This window comes from Heliangelus exortis, chromosome 22 (assembly GCF_036169615.1).
Source record: "Heliangelus exortis chromosome 22, bHelExo1.hap1, whole genome shotgun sequence".
Taxonomy (NCBI): domain Eukaryota; kingdom Metazoa; phylum Chordata; class Aves; order Apodiformes; family Trochilidae; genus Heliangelus; species Heliangelus exortis.
In genome coordinates this window covers 1,974,692-1,993,592 of record NC_092443.1, presented here as the reverse complement: position 1 = coordinate 1,993,592, position 18,901 = coordinate 1,974,692, and the positions used below count along the sequence as shown (strand labels likewise).

The window sequence follows — 18,901 nt, the reverse complement described above, 5'->3', positions numbered from 1 at the left end:
TCCTTCTCTCCTCAGCAGCTGCCTCGGGGTCCCACCGGCCGTAGTTCAAGGCACAAAGTCACACCAGGGAAAAACCGGGCTGATTTCTCTCAGCAAGTCAAATATGCGGCGAGGTTTCCTCTCCAGATTACAGGAGGAAGGAAGTTTGGTCGGAAGGGGATGGGGATAAGGTGGGGGAGAAGGGAGGGAAGCACATTCCTGCCTGGTGAGGAACAATGTTGACATATTCATTTGTAAACTAATGCTGGCCTGAGTGCCAAACACCTTGTCCCCATCAAACTCTGAAGGATGTGCCAGGAGCACACAAGGCGAGGAGAGGAACCCCCCCCCCCGATATCCAATGCAGGGTGTGATTTCTCAAGGCTGAGAGATGCAGCTCATTCAGTCTGGTGTGATAAAAACTAAGATAAAACTCCTTCCTGGTGCTGTTTTATCCCAGGGTCCCCTCCATGATCACCCAGAGCAGTGCAGGGGCAGGAGCTGAGTGCAGGTGAAGTGCTCTGGGGTGGGCAGCCCACCGGAGCTGACAGCCCTGTAGAGCCCCACCAAGGCACCACCAAATGGCTCTGTAAACCACCAAGGGCTCATTACTGCCCTAATAAATGTTAAACATATAGTAGGGCACAGACAGTGGGGTTTTAAAAGTGTTTTAAAAATTATTTTTAAAAGTAGACAGATAGGGAAACAATATTAGAGGCTGATTAAAAAGCTGGTTTAATTCCCTTTGATGTGTATCCACCATTCAAGAGTGGACAATTTATGACTTCCTGGACACTGCTCAAGGCCAGTCCAGTGTGGAGTTTGATGCTGTCTGTGTCTATGACTGGAGATGACCTTGCTGTACAGACCTCACCTTGGCATCACCTCTTGTGGAGAGCTGAAAGACAGAGGTGCTGTGCAGGGTGTCACTCCCTGCCCCATCCCCAGGAGCTGGATGAGACCCTTTGGGAGCCATTTCATGCCATGCCCACAGGTACACAGGAACTTCCAGAGTCTCCTGAGTCTTCTCCTAAACCAAGCCCTAGGGTGATAAGCCTGCCCCAGTGCAGCTGATGGCTGTAAGCACAAGAGCTCACAGATTGAAGGAGGTGGAAGGGAGATAAAGGCCTAGAAGTGACCAGGAGGTGACACAGGATTCAACACTGGAAGCAAAGATGCTCCCTCCCCCTTGGAGGGAGGTTGGGTGCTGCTGTTGGGGATGCAGCTCCCAGCTCCATAGCACGAGTGACCCAGCAGAGGGGCAGGAGACAAGGGGTCCTGCAGGGTCAGCACTGGTCTGGTGGGTGTTCTGGAGAACTCTGCCCTACTCCTGCCATATCCAGCCTGGGAGAGGCAGGAATAAAGCAAATGGGCCATTTCCCAACCAGCTCTGATTTAATGATCTCATAGAGGCCACGTATCCTTGGGGTGTCACAAGCCATGAGTGTAAATGTGACTGTCCCTTCCCCAGCCCCCAAAACAAGAGCCCCTTCCAGCCTCCAGCCCGAACCTGCTCAGGTTCACCAGGGAACATGTCCCCTGTGGTTCCCATTGCACTGTGGAGGCATCTCCAGCCCCACTCAGCTCAGCTCAGCTCAGCTCAGCTCATAGATACCCTGCTTGTCCCCAGCAGGGACAAGGACATCATGAAACTGGGAGACGACGTGTCCAAAATGGGATCCTTCCCAAAACACCTTCCCACAGTGGGAGCAGCAGTAGAAGTCAGTGAGCTCAGCTCTGTCCAGGACCCCAGGGGGGATGCTGCCAACCTGCAGGACTGTCCCCCCTGCCACAGACCCCCCTGGCTGCTCCTCCTGCTCCCCATGCCGGGTGTCACTGGGCTGGGCTGTGTCACAGGCTGGCATGGTGGCATCATGGCTCCAGCTGGGCTCCACAAACCTCACCGGGCAACCTGTGGGGAGAGGAGATGGCAGATAAATCATCAGCCACTGGTGTGGTGAGTGGGTCTGAGCTCAGCCAAGTGAATGACCCTTGTGAGGGCCCTGCCATTCCCACAGGGAGTCCAGGCTCTGCCCTGCATCCCTGGGCAGGAGGCAAGGGGTCCTGCAGGGTCAGCACAGCCTGGGCTGGTGCTCTGGAGAGCTCTGCCCCACTCCTGGACATGCAGGGACTGGACCACTGAGGAGAATAACTGTGGGAATGTGCCTCCAAGCACTGGAACCACAGACTCCCTGCAAAACCCTGGGCCACCACTTGTTTTTCTACAGTTTATAACACAGACATAAATCTGCCTTTCTTCCCCTTCTCTACTATCCATGGTGCCTGCTCTCGAGCACCAGAACTCGGGATCTGCCCCTAGGATCCTGACAGGAGGGACCTGCACCTTGGCTTGGACTTTGAGATCCAGCCATAATCAAAATGACACAGACAGATGCCACGTGGACACCTTTCCCCATCACTGAAACCCCCCCAAACATTTCCCCAGCCCAACACTGCTGCACCCAATCCTGCCAGCACCGGGGCAGGGACACGGGATGCTCCCACAGGAATCCTGGGCAATTTGCTCTCCCTTTCGACACGCTCCATCAGCCACCCTGCTGCTGGTGGGCAAAGCCAACTGCAGACCCCCTCCTTCTCTGCGAGGGGGAGGAGAAACCTCCAGCTCCCCCAAATACCCCCTGGGCTTGTGAGAAAAAGGCAGACAGGGAGGAAAAGTTCATCCGTTAAATGGGGAGAGAAAGGCTGTGATGGTCACCCAGGAGTTCTGCCTCTTGCTTGCACCAGCCCCCTCCTAATTGTGACTCTTCAAAGGGTTGAAAATGCTACATCACTTCAAAGTGACCATTTTTGAATAAGAGCTTGTAAAACCCCTTTCTCCCCCTCCCATCAAATTCTTTTCCAGGGCTTTTGAAGATGCCTGCACTCCCCTGGCCACCGCGGTAAAAGGGCCACCAGGCGCCAGGCACAGGGTGCCAGCCGGGCACGCAGTGGGAACTGTGCTGGGAAAAGGTCAGATCCCACAGTAAAAAAGGGTTTTCCTAGGGGAAAGTGGGGATTTTTTGAAGGAATTTTTTTTTCTTTTTTTTTTTTTCTCCCCCTGGAGATGGGCAGAGCCGTCCCCGGCACGGCCGCTGATCCCTTGGGACCGCAGCCCAGCTCACCAGGATGCTGTGCACCACAGGATACCCTAGAGAGGGAGTAAAAGGCATGTGAGGGGTGTGTGGGGCCCAGCACATCGTTCCTGGATGCCAGGATTTTTTCAGCTCCAAGCTTCCAGAGCTCTGCTGACACCAAAGGCTGGATTCCCACCACATCTCTGCGGAAGAGAAATGAAAGCAGTTCCTTACCAAATCAATTAGAAACACCCCTTGGGAACTAATAATCCCATTATAAAACATCTTGAAAATAAAAAGCCCTTTTGCTGCTCGCTCACCTCTCCCCCTCACCCAGGTCACCTTGGGGATGATGGAGCCCTGCAGCTCCTCAGCACCCTGGGGACCAGCACCCACACGTGCCACAGACAGCAAGGATTGTCCCCATCCCCTGGTGCTGTCCCTGACCTGGCATCCTGAGATTATCCCCTGACCCCTTCCTGCCCTCCATACAAGCCACAGCCATACCCTGCCCTCACACGTGCTGCACATCACATCTCCAGCTCCTGCTCCCCCAAGGGAATTAATATCCCATGGGAACAGCACAAATGTTGCTGTTCCCACCCATGGACGTGTCCTCCAAGCGAGTGCTGCCATGCCCAACATGGGAAGGAGATTCTGTGGGACTTATTTCTGCACCAGCTTCCTCTCTGGACTAAGCAAAGCCACCTTCAGTGGTGGGACCTCACCCCTGCAGCCCAGGAAATGTCACTGCCCCAGAGCTTGGCTGGCAGCCCAGGAGGGATCCCCTTCCTTCAGCTTCCAGCACTGAGATGGTGGGGAAGATCCCTGTTAAAGCTACATCTCCTGCCCTGGGGTCCCTGCATGGTTCCTGGTGCCCAAAGACCCACAGCACCTTCATCCCAGAGGACACAGAGCCAGGGGTGTGAGCCCCAGGGGTCCCCGTGGCTGCTGGTGACTGCTGGGGTGACAGTCCCACACCAGTCCTGGAGAGGAACATTGCAGCAAAGGGGCTGTGGTGGGCAAGGGATCTTGTGCCAAAGACCTCGGGGAAGGCAGAGCCAGGCCAGGAGCCACAGCTCCATGTGTGTGAGGTCCTGCCTGCGATGGGGGCTGAGCCCAGCAGGGGGCACGGGGGGCGTGTGGGGCACAGAAGGGGCTGCTGACAGTGGGCAAGGGGACCTGCACCCTCCCCTTCCCACAGAGAGGGAACTGAGGGGTCATACTGAGGGGACACCTTGGTGGTGACATCAGTGACCTGTAGTCCTTACAGCCCATTCTGTCAGCTGCAACGCAGAAGTCGGTGTTACTGGGACCCCCCCACTGCAGGACACAGGGGGGGGGGCTGAGAAGCTGGGACAGAGCAGGATCAGGGCCACCCATCCTCCTCTGAACCCTTCCCAGACCGCTGATTAGGCTGGAAAGCCTCCATCCCCATGTGCATGAGCCCCGGGCATCCTCCAGGGATCACTGCTGGGGAACCATCAGGTAACCCCAACTCCCTGGGGGGACCCAGCTACTTCTGAACAAAACCCGGCCCCCAAGGCCCCGTTTCTGTCCCAGGTCCCTCTGTGTCACCCCAGCTAAGACCCAAAGGCTTGGGGCGAGGAGCCGGGTGCGTGTCCCAGCCGGGGACCTGGCACTGTCCCCGCGGGAACCGCAGCCTCCCGGCCCCGGTGCTCCCCCCGCACCCGCTCTCAGGATCGTCCCTAATGAGGCAATTAACGCCGGGGTGTTTGGGAGGGAAGCGCGGATCCCAAAGGCTTTGCACAAGGCTGCAAGCAGCCCTGGGAGCATTCTTGGAGTACAAAGGTGCCTGGGAAACCTTGCTGCGGTGAGAGATGGAACCCGATAAGAGGAGTTACAAGCCTGAGAAAAGCACTCGATTGCAGGGCGCTGAAGATCCCCGGTTATCTTTTCCTCCTCGATAAAACAGATAAGCAAAGGACAAAGGACCCGGGGTTGTGCAACCTGGGCTGCGGCAGCCCGGCCACGTTCTTGAGAGGTTCCCAGGGCGGAGGAGGAGGAGGAGGAGGAGGAGGGAGAATGAGCTCAAGGCAAGAGGCACCTCCAGTTGCCATCACGTCCATGATGAGCCCTCCAGATGCCCACGGGCTGCCCAGGGCTCATCCTGCACTGCTGGGATGTGACTTTGGGGGAGCAGATGGGCAGTGAGGATCTTGTTGGTCTCGGGCACCAGGTTTTGGCTGATCAGGGAGGGTGCTACCCCTGCCTGGTGCTGCTCCCTGAGCACCCTCTGCCACTGTGCCTGCTCCTTCACCTCTCTCTAGCCCAGAGTGGAGGCTCCAGCATGCCCACTCATTTTCACATTTTGCACAATGTTTCAGATGTCATTAGGGTGATTTTTGGATTAAAGGAGCCTTTTCTGTTTGGTGAATCCTAACCAGACCAAATGTGCTTCCTGTGCCTTTCCCAGGGACAGGATTCCATTGTACAGAGCATCCCCCAAGCACCGGGGCCTGTGCCAGCTGTTTTTACCACACTGAGTAAGCTAGAAGCCAGCCAGAGGAGAGCCTGTGACACATCCCATCCCCCTGGGTGTTTTGGGAGGCCTCCAGGGTGATCATGGATTGCCCATGCCACGTGGTGACCCCGCAGAGCTGCTGCCTCCCTCTGCTCCATCCCCTGCCAGCTCCAGGCATCTGATGCTTAGAGCATCCCCCTGGGAAAAAGAGATCCCATGGGCCAAAAGCTGTCCAGGCTTGAAACTATTTCCAGCACTTCCATCAAAGCCCTCATGCAGAGAAAATGCAGCTGTGTCAGGGAAAATGTTCCTTAAAACCTGGGAAAGTCCTAGGTGCAAGTTGGACTGAGCTATTATAGGATGAATAAGTTGCTTTTCATCACTTGGAAGCCCTGCCATAAAAATATGGGACCCAAACCATGCAGCACTGGCCCAAATTTTGCAGCCAAAACACAAGCAGCCCCAGGCTGCCTGCAGACAGACCCTGGCACTCAGGGACCTCTGAGCTTACATCAAGGGTTGGTCAGGCAGGGTCTGTCCCCTGATATTTGCCCCAGTATCTGCAGCTCCCACCTGCAGGTGAAGCTCCCCAGAGGAGGCAGCCTCTTTGCCTGGAGGCAGGAGCAGGGAAAGGACATTTTCTTGCCAAGCAGCAGCATCTGGCAACGGTCCTGGGAGTTCATCCATGCGTGGTGGCAGGGATGAGGTGGCACAGCCAGGGCTGGGGCCACGGAGCAGGGACCAGGTCTGGTGTGGGTGAGCAGCTGGAGGCTGTGGGTGCCAGACTCCCACTCCATGCTCTGTGCCACAGCCCTTGCCACCAGCCCCCTCCAAAAGGAAAATGTGAAGGAAATCAAGGAATGACTGAGATTTTCCTTAGTAACCCACTTCTCTGACTGCACATCCCATCCCATCCCATCCCATCCCATCCCATCCCATCCCACCAGTGTCCCCACAGGACACTGCTATCACACTCTTCCATTGTGTCTTTTCCACAGAACTTGACCTCAGTTCAGACATCCTGGGGACAACCTAGCTGGGGACAACATGCTCATGCTTTTAATCCCAGTAGCCCCCAGCAGAATCTGAATAGAAACAGAAACCCCAGGGTGGCTGGAGCCTGGGGGGAAACAGGAGACCCCCTGTAAAGTGCCCTGGGGTTTTAACTTTGGGTCAGGTGCCACCTGCCCAGGAATCCCAGCTTCTATTTTACGTCTCCATTGCAGCAAAACACCAACACTCCGAGGATGTTGTGGCACTTTGGAGCCCTGATGGCTCCGTGTTGGAGGATTCCCCCAGGTGAGGTCACACCTGACATGGTTGGTGTGGGTTTCCCACCAGGGCCAGCAGACAGGGTCCTCATCCCAGGGACACAGGGGACCCAGCAAGAGGCTGCATGGCATGACGGGGACATGAGGTGTTGCAGACATGGTATAAAGGGGGGGTATAAAGGGTATAAAGGATAGAGGAAGGGTGTCCTTGAAGAGTCTGTGCAGAGGAGCAGCAGCACAGTTGTGTGAGACCCCTCCCCAGCTCCATCATCCCTGTCCTGAAGGGGGAAGGGCAAACTGCTCACACGGTGGCTGAACACAATTCACAGCATTTCTATTTCCCATACTCCCAAACTGGCTGAACAGGCCTGGCTGGTCCCTGGGTACACACACACTGAGTGCCCTCACCAGAGGAACCGCTGGGGAGGATGCCCGGGACCTGGGGAGGCACAGCACTCCCAGCCTGCTGGCACCATGGGAAAAGCCACCCCACCACGTCCCTCATCCCCAAAGCCACATCTGTGATTCCCAGCAAAGCCACAGCTGGCCAGGAATGCCTGGCAGCCACTGCTTCACACTGCTCTCCCCTCACAAGCAGATGGGGAAACTGAGGCACAGCGAGCAACGTGGTGAGCAGCAGTGAGTGCAGGTGAGAAAGGCTCCACCAGCAGCACCAGCCAGAGGTGTTTGGAAGCCCATGTGTTTTTTCCAAGTCAGGTGCTGGTGACCTTAGGCTCTCACTTAAGCCACTGCTGGTTTGTCACCAAACCACCCCAGGCTGGGCACCCATGGATGGATGACACAGGACAGCACGGGGCAGAGGGCTGGGATCTGTGCTTGGTGTGCACAAGCTCAACTGGGCATGAAGGGAGCTGGAAGAGCTCTGGCAGGTCCATAAATCCCAGACTGTTTTGGGTTGGAAGGACCTTAAACATCATGTTCCAATCCCCTGCCATGGGCAGGGACACCTCCCACCAGCCCAGGGGGCTCCAAGCCCCATCCAACCTTCAACACTGCCAGGGATGGGGCAGCCACAGCTTCTCAGGACAATCTGGGCCATGATCTCACCACCAGGTCGGTGTCAGGGAGCCTCATTCCCCCTCTGAGACCCCAAGCCTGGGTGGGACAGTCCCAGGGCAGCAAGGGTCAGTACATCAGTTCTTGCCATCACTGCCCCCCCACTTACCTGAGCCACTGTCACCCTGTGCCAGCCTGCTGTCCTCCACCAGCTGCTTCATCCTCTCCCTGGGGATCTTTAGGTACTTGTCACAGTTGCACACCTGGAAAAATAAGAGGAGGAGGTTGGTGAGATGGTGACTCTGCTCCCTGGGCAGCTCCTGCCTGCCTGGAGCACCCTGCAGCCTCAGTCACACACATCAGAGCAGTGGGCAAGGTCTGTCCCACTGAGAGGGGGTGGCAGAATGGCACCCGACACAAATCTGGGGGTTCACCAGCCACCAGAAGCTCCTTGGCAGTGGCACCCCAGCTTTAGGGTGCTCAGTCACATCTTCATACTAGGCTGCCAGCCCTGCTGCCCACCCCTGGCCTTCCTCCCTCCCCAGCTCTACACAATGCCAGGAAAGTCCAGGAACTGAGACCAGGAACCCAAAGCCCGAGCCATGGCTTCATCACTTGTTTGTTTGTTGTCTCTTGTCTCACAGAAGGAGGATGGATGTGGACCCCAGGACAAGCTGGGAGCTTGGCTGGCTCTGCTCAGCCCAGCTCTGCCACAGCACCAGGAGCACCAAACCTCATCTTCTGCCCCAGCTTGGGTTTGACAAAACGCACCACAGGCTCCTGGTCCTTAGGGAGCCAAACCCCTCAAGGAGCTCCCCAAACCCCACCACTCAGGAGCATCCAGAGCCTGGGGCTGAGCACAGGGTGCAGGCAGCAGCCAAAGGCACTTACCCAGAAGCCACGGGCCCTAAATCTCCCCGGAGGCATCGCTCTGACAGCTTCACCCTCCCCACCCCCTGCTGGGATGGGAGCTGGGTGCTGGGATGTGCCACAACACCTTTCATCAGCTGTTTGTTTTTAGCGGCTGTTTTCTGCTTGCGGAGCATTTTAAGCACACTGCACACCCAAGCCAAGCAGGGAGAGAGGTGCAGAACCTCACCGACCAGAACAAATTCCCTGCCTGGGGCTTTGCTCCAAAGCCTGTTGAAACCAGAAAAGGTTTTTCCAGCAGCTGAGCGGGCACTGGCGGCGCCTCTGCGGGTTTGTGGTGTGCATGCTGGAGCAGCCCTGGGTTCATGGTGAGGTGCAGTGATGCCCCCTTCTTCCCATACAGCTGCCTGAAGGAGGACGGGGGGGAGGATGATTTGTTTGAGAAGGAGCTCAGCAGAGTGTCCCAGCTCTGCCCTGCAGCAGCAGCAGGAGGTTATTTCCACAGCAGCATCCACAAACTCCCCACCCACTCCTGTGGGATGCCTGGGGTCTGAAGCTCCAGCCCCAGGGAGCCCCAGGGAGCCCCAGGGAGCAGAAGCACAGAGAGACAGAGGGATGGACGAGGTGTGAGCTTAAAAGCACTCGAGTGATGTGTCAGCTGCTGCATCAGGTTTGAACGGGAGGTTTGCAGCAATTCCCTCTTTGCAGAGATGCAGCCATCAGGGACCTCAGACTCATCCAGATGTGGGGCAGAGCTCTGTGTGCTGCTCCTGCTCCCCAGCCCAGCTCCCTGCTCATGCTGGGGACAAGCCACAGGCACTGAGTGTGCCCTCCCTGCCCTGAACATGGCACAGCTCCCTCACTCCCACGCTCAAGCCCTGGTACCCAGGGCAAGGAGGCAGGGTGATGAGGGCAGATGAATTTCTGGAGAGCTGGATGAACAGCTGGAGTTACCTGATCAGGAAGGACGTGCCCCTTGGATGCTCAGTGCCAGCCTCATGTGAGTGAGGGTCACACTGTTATGGTGATGCCATGGGATCTGCTCTCCTCAAGCCTCAGCTGGATGGAATGACCAGAGGTGGGGCTCCCTGGCTCCTTTTCACACCTTTGCCTCCATCAGCCCCACATTGGCTCAGCTGAGCCTGGAGCAGCAGCCCTTCATCAGCTGGGCCAGATCCATCCCCAAAAAAGGCTGAGAAGGGAAAAGGAGCACAGCTGGATCCAGGGCTGAGCAGGGAAGGAGATAGATGGGCTCCTTCTCTCAGGGCAGATGTCACCCCCAGCAGTGGGACAGACCCCGATGCTGCTGCCCTGCAGAGCTGTGCTCTGGCCCCTGCCAGCTCTGATGGCAGCTGGTGCTGATGCCACAGGACAGGACAGTCCCCCCGAGGACATCCCAGTCTGCACAGGCTGGACCTGGAGCCAGGGGCTGGGGAAAATTTCTCTACTCTAAAATTCAGCATCATTGTAAACTAGAGGCAATCCACCCCCCTGGGCTGGGGATGCCCCAGAAGCTTGAGGGAAGCCCAGTGTTTCCCACTTGCCCAGGGCTACCAGACACTTGCCTCAAGGCTCTGAGCCCCATGCCATCTCCTCTGCTTCCCAAAAACACAGGGTGGGCTCAGGAGCTGGATAAGCCACTAAGCAGCAGCACCAATTAGCTGTAATAAAAAATTGCAATTAATTTTTTTTAATGCCTCGCCAAAATGAGGCAGAAGAGATGAGGTGAGCAGGGCAGGCTGCCACTTGGACAGGCTGAGTGGCTGCTGTGCACGGGCTGGTGGTGGCCCTGAGCTCAGTGCTGGGACATGGCTCCCCACACCTTCTGCATCTCAGTGTCACTCCCTGGGGGTGTGGAACAGGTTTTTGCATGGGTCTTGCTTTTGTTTCAAGGACAGGGAAGTGGGAAGCCTCTCTTCTGGGGAAGGGATAGGTTTTTTCCTCCTTGGGAAGGTTTGGTTTCCCCAGGATAAGTCCCAGCCACCACGAAGTGGGGCAGATGTAAGGACAAAAATCTTGGTGGTGGTCAGGCAGCAGGATATGGTGGCACCTGGGAGTGCAGTCACCGTGAGCAGGAGTCACAAGCCAAGAGTGAAAAGTTCATCTTCTCTCCTGCAACACCTGAGGGTGCCCCCAGCCCCTGTGCCCAGCTCAGGGGGCAGCTCCTGCCTCCCAGCCCAGCCCAGCTCTGGGGATGAGGAGCTGCAGGGTCTCCATCCCTGCCTGTCCACGTGCCCGGAGTGACAGTGGGGCCATGGGGGAGAGAAGGGGTGAGTTCATCTTGGACAGAGGGTCCGGACAGCCACAGCCCCCTCGTGCCCCCAGCCCAGTGCCACCCGTGGTCCCATCGCCCAGGGGTGTCCCCGTGGGCGCGGGCTGGCAGCGGGTGCACCTTGGCGGAGAAGCAGCTCTGCCTTTCTCACGCTGGGGCAGCCCATGCCAGCACACGCTTAGTCACTGGTAAATCCCAGCCGAGATCTGCTCTGCCCTCTGTGAAATGGCTCTTGGCTGCACCCCCGCTGAAGCAATCCCGGTGCTCGGGAGCCATGGCGGCTCCAAGTTCCCACGGCACCCCGGCTGCCGGGCCCCGTGTGAATCAGCCCCTGGCAGGAGGGTGCTGGGTGCCCCCACACAGCCCGTGCACAGCCCCGCTCCCAGACCCTGGATCTGCAGGAGGGATGGGCCAGGACAGGGCTCTCGGGGCAGGGGGACAGCTGTGACATCCCCCCTGCTTCCCTGGGCTCCGCTTGCCAAGTCCACATCAAGGATGAGGATGAGGAGTTCTGACCCATCCCAGATGAAGCTGAGCTCCCTCTCTGTCATTCCCCTCTCCCTGGGACTCTCTGGATATCCTGACCAAAGTGCTGCATCCCAGGACCAGGGGCATTGGTCACCCCTGCAGCCATGCAGCCTCCACAGCCAGAGGAAGGCTCTGCAGCCTGGCCCGCTCTGGGATGTCACCACTGAGAGCTGTGACACAGAGAATAGAAGGAGTGATGCCAGAGGATTGGGATATGATGTCATGTCCTGCTGTGATGTCACAGCAGAAGAGCTGGCATGGATCTCATGTACTGCTGTGGTCCCTGAGCTGCTTCTCCCTGTCCCCAGAAACTGTCCAGCAGGAACCTGGCAGGCAGTGGGGCTCTCCAAGCCTGTGGCCAAGGAGGACATGGCAGGTGAAACGTCTTTTTGCAATGCTGGCAGCCCATCTGGTGCCTTGTTTTTGTTTAGGATGATCTCTGCCTCTCCCAGCCCTCCTGGCTGAGGATTTCACCAGCAGTGACGCACAAACCTCTCAAGACTTGAGGGACTGGATGCTACAGACTGGAGCTCCAGGGCCATCTCAGCATCCCATCCCCTATCAGGGCCTCCACCCAGCTCCCACCCAGGAAGCTGAGAAGCTTGAGGAAAACTCAGGTTCAGCAGACAACAGGAACAGCCCTTCTGGGACTCCAACAGGATCCCAGGAACTGGTGTAAGCTTGGCTGAAGGCTGCATGAGCTCACCTGGAGGTCCATAGGCTGCTGCCCAACACGTGTGGAAGATGAGGAGTTCAGACAGCCATGGAGTCAGCTTTGCTGCTTCCTTTTAAACCCCTGAAAGCTGCACCCCCAAAGCCTTGGTGATGCTGAGCTCTGCACAGAGGAGCCATCCCCAGAAGGGGCCTGAGGCTCACGGGGCTCCTTCCACCTGCCCTGCTGACAAATGTCACCGAGGGATCTCCTTGGCAGGTGTTTTACTGGTGAGACACAACCCTCTGCCTGGAGAGCTGCTGGCTTGGGAAATCCTCAGCGTCTCAAAACCAGCCACAAAGGACAACAGTGCTCGGTGTGAACTCTTTGGGTCACCTCAGGGCAGCTCACGTCAGGACAATTCCCTGGGTGTCTTCTGCTCACCACGTCCCAGGACTGCTCAGCAGCCACCTGCAGCGATGGCTCTTTTCCTACTCACCGCCTACCCTCTTCCCTTCCTTTCTTTCCCTCTCTCTCAGATGGATATCACCTGGTGAAAGGGCCGCTCCTCCGGATGGAGGATGCAACTCTCATTTTGGTTGTGTAACCACAGTCCCTGAGCATCCAAGAGTTTCTTTCAGGGACTTACTGAGACTGGAAACTTCCCTGGAATGGGCATGCAGGATGCTCGGGCTCAGCTATCTCCTCTGGCTGCCCACATGCCAAGCCCAGGTGTTACAGGCAGGGCTGATTCCAGCAGAACTCCTGCAGGGAGCACCCAGAAAGGAGGAAGATGCTGGGAAGAACAGTGAAAGAAACCCAGGTACCAAATTCCAAACACAAGTCAGGAGCTGATCACGCTCATCTGCCCACGTGTAGATTTTCACACGCTCTTCCCAAGTCTCCAGCTCCTCCTTCCTGCACTCACAGCTTTGACCTTCAGACACTCTCCTCTTCCTCCAACAACACTGTGGGATGGATTCCTCAGCACCTTTGAGGTCCTTGCACAAAAAGCAGAAACAATTCCACCTGGCAGAGCTCCCCACACCCTGTGGGTGCAAAGGCCAGGCCTGGGGTGAACTGAGCCCCTGGGACGGCCGCACCTCCAAGGGAACTTTCAGAAAGCAGCTGGCCCTTCCCCTTCATGCCAAGAACTTTTCTCATTGATCTTATCACTGAGAATCATAAAGATACACATTGCTGCTCTTGTGAAAGGCCCAACGTTTGTCCTTGGTACCAGCAAACCCACTCAAGCAGTGGGTGGGATGTATGGCTCTGTTAGCCTGGTCCTTTCAAGGAGAAGTGGCTCTCATAAAAATCTGGTGTGGCCACCAAACCCTGGGCAGCCCCGTCTGCCACCAACACAGTGAGAAGATTGACTGTGATGGTTCCAAATGGGGTTGCAATCCAGGCATCTGGCACCAGCTCTGCCTGAGCAGTGAGCAGCAGTATTTTTATGGCCATCTGAACTCAGCAAGGTGCTGCTGGGGGGAACACAGGGCTGCGGGTGGGTTTCTGGCACCATACAGGGGAATTTTGGTTCACAAAGGGGGAAGGGCTCTGTTTATTGAATCATTAACATCACTTCCCTCATCACCAGCCAGGTACTCTGAGAGGTCTCTTAGGCAAGTGCTGACCTAGCCCAACCCTGCTAAGCTGGTAAGATGACATGGGATCCCATGCCAGCCTGGGACGGCGTTCCCACTGCTTTCTCTGCTCCCGCTTTGCTATTAGTCATCCGTTTCTGGAAGGTTTCTCATGCATAATAAAGTGTTTCACCACTTGCACAAGCCAGCTCTGCTCATCAGGAGTGACCCGCTGCATTTCCCAACGCTTCCCTAGGCAAGTCCTTCCGACTGCCACGAACGCAGCGCTAAAAAAATGAAGTTTTCTATCCCCCTCGGAGGCAAAAGGTGTGGGAAATCGAACAGATAAGAATGCCTTTAATTAGTATCATTTGCATAAGCCCTGGGAAAGGCTCACCTGACAGCTAGAAGGGCCTGGCTTGTCTGGGAGCACCCCGGCCTGGAAGAGGCAGACTGGGGAAGGTGCTCAGGTTGGGGACATAGCAAAGACCAAGGGTCAGAGCTGGTGGAGCCCCAGGGGGTCTCCTTTTGGATCCTTTTTTGGGCACCCCAGCTCTTGGCTCCTTTTTGGGGCAACCTAATTCCCACTGCTCTCTATGGGAGATGCTCCCTTGGCCATTTTCACCCACCAGTTCTCAGCTGCTCCGAGTGGGAGGGAAGGATGCAACTTTTGGGTTGGAGGAGTCTGTCAGTTACCCTGGAGAAAGGCAGGGATGGGAGGAGAAGCACAAGCACATCCCTGGATAATGCATGAAGGCTGCTGGAGCACCTGGCAGGGACAGGACCAGGATTTTGGGAACTCTCCTCTCAGCTCACACGTGTTCCCTCCAGCATGGTGCAGGCAGCTGCTGGGCCCTTTCCACAAACCCCATCTTGCCCCTGCCTGGCTGTCATGCTGCCTTGAGTGGTTGGTGCCTAATTGTCAGTGACACCAAAAGCCCCTTTAGGTACCTTGGTCTTTGCAGTGATGAGAATCTCACACAGCATTACACCTAAGCCCACATGCAAGGCTGATTTTCCCAAGGAAAAAAAAAAAAAAGATGCTCAACCTCCCTCCTGCCACACACATCCCCCTACTTGGGTCCCTCTGCCTCCTCCAGATGCCTTTCAGCTGTCTCAAGTCTCACTTGCTGATTTTTCCTCCTGGCTGGGCTGCGAGGTGCTGAGATGGGGTCTGAGCCCCTCCAAAATCTGGAGCTGCCACAGCACCCTTGACCCAATCTTCACCATAGCCACAAGCCCTGTTTATACAGCACCCAGCACAGTGGGGTGCTCTGGAACAGGCTCCCAGCACTTACAACAAATTTAATAACAAAGCCAAACCGGTACCTAACTGCCTCCTAATGAGGTTATGCATCACCCCTAAAGCCTTTGTTTTGGGGTGAGCTCTGTGCTAGAAGCTGCCAGGGGCTGGTGGCCAAACTGTTCCTCTGCACCCTCCTCCCACCCTGACCCTCAGTGCCTCTGATCCTCCAGTCCTGTGCCAGCACTGCAGAAATGTGCTTTCCATCCCCCTCTTGGGGGAGGCTTAACCCTCCTGGGTGTGCAAACCAGCACCCCAGGGCACACACCTCCCACCCCAGCCTTCTCCTCAGCCATCCCAAGGGATCCTGTGCCATGGGAAAATGGGTAGGTTGCCCAGCTCCCTGCCAGGCAGCTCACTGCTGCTCCTCTTCATCAGGATACTGGCCAGAGAGATGAGAGCTCAGATCTTGACCATGGGATGCTGGAACGTGAAGGCTGGAAAAAAACAACCCAGCCCGAGAGATCTGAAAATCACCCCAGAGCTGGAAATGTAGTGCAGGATCCATGAGGATCCTCCAGACCTTCAGCATCATGGTTTGGAACCAGTAACAGAAAGGGTCAGGGAAATAAATTTTCTCACCGTGAGAGTCAGAGCTCTGGAAACTGCCAAGGACCCAAACTTTGCTTTCTATAGACAAGTCCAGCCCTCAGATCATTAGCAGTCAGGCACAGCACAGCTCTTAGTTACCCAAATTCACACTGGCCGTGCTGGAAGCTGAGTTTCCTGCCTGGCCCAGGTACCACAGAACCCTGGGGCTGCAGTTGAAGCCCCAGCTCTGTCCCTGCACTCTTCTCCCAGCTGAATGTGCAGCCACACCAGGGCCTCTCTCCTGGGCTCCTGGTGCCAGACGAGCTTTAGGAAATTACCTTTATTAAGTATTAAGCCAACAGCCACCCTTGTTCCTGCTCCTTCTGCCTTTCCCTGGCAGCTGTCCCTCCTCTGGTTGAGGTCCTGGGACCATCTGTCTAATGTAGGACAGAGTTTCTCCTTTCACCCTGTACTGGGCCCCCCCTAGGTGCCAGGCTGGAAGCTGAGCCCCCCCAAAGCTCCCTGCTTTTCCCCAGAGCAGTTTGCAGCCCTGTGGAAGTGGCTGAGGCCACCCAGGGCCAGGTGGCTGCGTGGCTCTGCTCCTCCATCTGCTCCCCGAGCATCCTCACCCATGAACCACTCACTGCCTCCTCCCCTGCTCTCCAGTGGGACCCAGGGGGTCTGAGGCCAGTGGCCCCAATTCAGTGCAGTGACCCAGTGGGTGCAGGGGCAGTGGCAGAGCCGAGGGGCACAGGCAGCACCCGGGGAAGCTGGGCTCATGTTTCAGCTTCTATTTTTGTCTGGGAACAGAAGTCTGCATGAGGAGCAAGGAGGAGGCCCCCGGGGGACACGCTGCCTTCCCCAGCTGGAGCCAGATACCATCAGCACTACCTGCCCTTCCCTGTCAGCCTGCCAGACCTCCGGGGAGAGGGCAGCATCTCCTGAGGCACCAGGACATCCCCCCCACACCTCCACACAGCCCACGGTGGGAGAAAGAAGCCAGGGAGTAGAGCCCCATCCTCTGGGCACATCCTCTGCAGGCCAGGCTGAGGCTGGGAACACTTCATCACACCTAACCCACTCACACCGTGCCACCACCCGGGTGCCAGTGGCCACAGGCAGGGGTCCCTGCACAAACCTGAGCCACAGGGACAGGGATGGCCCAAGAGGGACAGGAGTCACCCCACTTGGATTAGGAACAGGATGAGCTTGGCCTTGGAAAGGGAAAAGGTGAGACCCTGGCTCACAGAGAAGCTGTGGCTGCCCCATCCCGGGCAGTGTCCAAGGTTGGATGGGGCTTGGAGCACCCTGGGCTGGTGGGAGGTGTCCCTGACCATGGCAGGGGGTTAGGATAGGTGACCTTTAGGGACCCTTCCAATCCAAACCAGTCTGGGATTCTCTGCCACGATGCCACCTTGGCTCAGGACCCAGGGGTAACCCCTTCAATCCCACCTTGCACAGAGCTCTGCCAAGATCTGTGAGGCTGCACCAGCACTGATGATTTTAATTTACTACATTAAAAACTGGACTGGTGCAGAAAAATGGAAACTTGAGTGGCTTGGGCACTTGGGAAGCTGGCACAGCCTGCAGGGTCCAGGCTGCCTGAAGACACCCAAAGGAAGGCTTCTGGGCACAGGAGTTGGGGTTTGGAGCCTGTCCCCTCATCCTGGGCAACCACGGGGAGAGGATGGGGTCAGAGGCAGGAGGAAGCCAAACCCCCCCCAGCCCGGCGGGCAGTGCCTGCTGTTTTAATTGGGGCGAGAATAGGAGCTACAGCAAAAAAAAAAAAAAACAAAAAACAAAAAACAAAAAAACCAAACCGGGAATATATAAAAAAAAAAAAAAAAAAAAAAAAGCGTGAGAAAGGAAATCTGAGCAAGGCCTGGAGCGATCTAACCAATCCAGCGGAAACAATAGCCCAGGAAGAAAAACCAGTTCCTACACATAAGGTAGAATAGGCTGGGAACGGGCTGCGGGAGGGAGGGGAGGGAGGGAGGGGGGCGGGGGGCTCACCCCGAGCGCTCCCAGCTTGCAGAACAAGATGGGCTTTATGGAGCTGTGCCTGCCCCGGGCACCCTGCCCCTTCCCAGGGGCCATGGAGGATGCCTGCCCAGCCTCCTGCCTGCACTGCTGCCTCCAGCAGAGCAGGATTTGGGGGAAAACCCCTAATCCTGGCTGTCCATCCCACACCTAATCCCGGGTGTCCATCCCTCCACTGGGCTGGGCTGGCACCTGCCCCACAGGGATGGATTGAGGAAGGCAGGGTGGCCCCAGGCTGGCCTTAGCACCCAACATTCCAGTCTGAAATTATCCCATTCCAGTCTGAAATTATCCCTGAGGGTGGGATTAGCCCCCACTGCAGATCAGCCTGCAGACTGGGCTCACCCCAGGGTGGGGTCCCCTCAGGATGGGCTCCCCCAGGTCTGGGCTCCAAGGGCTCCCTGGGGCTGAGCACAGGGGGGATGTGGAGCCCAGGGAAGTGATGCTGCTGCCAGCTTGGCTGTGGTGGAGTCAGGAAAGGAACAGGGGATTTTGCAGAGGTAACAAAACGTCCACAGCACCCACCCCTGGGCCAACACAGCCCTGCCCAGCCACCCCACCCAGCACAAATGGGGTCCCTGGGGAAATTATGAGGGATGCAGCTTCACATCCCCCAAAAACCCACCCTGGGGGGTCTGTCTGTCCCTCCTGGGCAGCACAGCATGGCAACCCAACCCCTGGGCTGGGGGGTGGATTGGTTGAAGGTGGAGAAAGTCCAGGTGGCTAAACCCACCCCAGGATGGTCCAGCAGTCTCTGCCCTGGGCACAGCTACGGGTGCTGGATCTGGGCCCTTGTCTGGGTGGTGCCAGGATCCTGGTGGAGGGATGCACTTTGTGTCCTGGTTTGTGTCCAACCAGTCCAGGAGAAACCCAACTTGGCACAGTCCTCACATGGGCCCCCTCCCTTCTGTAAATCAAGTCTTGTCCTCATCTTCATGGAGGACACACAAATCCCAAACTCTTGCCTGCTTTAGATCAACCATGGGAAAGACTGACGGGGAGAAAATCGTTCATCCCCATCCCTGGAGGAGTGGGAGGTACCCCCAGCTCCTCCATGGCAGCACCCACCAACCTCTGAGTGAAGAGGATGCCCCCAGAGCCTGCACATCCAGAGCAGGATGGAGAGAAATATGGGCAAGGAGGAGCCATTTTAACACCCAGACCCATGCTTCCAATCCATCCTTCCAGAATCCTTTTCTCTAGACAACACCTCTGGGACAGCAACTGAACTCATATGGCTGTAGGGCACAGTGTGAAGTGTAGGGCCATGGGCTGCCTCAGGGGACCATACTC

At 56.8% G+C, this 18,901-nt stretch overlaps 1 protein-coding gene across 3 annotated transcripts in view; it reads right to left on the bottom strand.

Annotated features, from left to right (window-relative positions):
* Positions 1 to 690: 690 nt before the first annotated feature.
* EXD3 (exonuclease 3'-5' domain containing 3) overlaps positions 691 to 18,901 on the bottom strand; it is a 216,441-nt gene continuing 198,230 nt past the window's right edge. For all 3 annotated transcript variants that reach the window (XM_071766068.1, XM_071766072.1, XM_071766070.1), the window contains 2 exons: positions 7,996 to 8,089; positions 691 to 1,891 (listed from right to left, as the gene is read on the bottom strand). In XM_071766068.1, the coding sequence (XP_071622169.1) occupies positions 1,575 to 1,891; positions 7,996 to 8,089 (411 nt within the window). In that variant the 3' untranslated portion in view covers positions 691 to 1,574. The remainder of the gene's footprint in view (positions 1,892 to 7,995; positions 8,090 to 18,901) is intronic.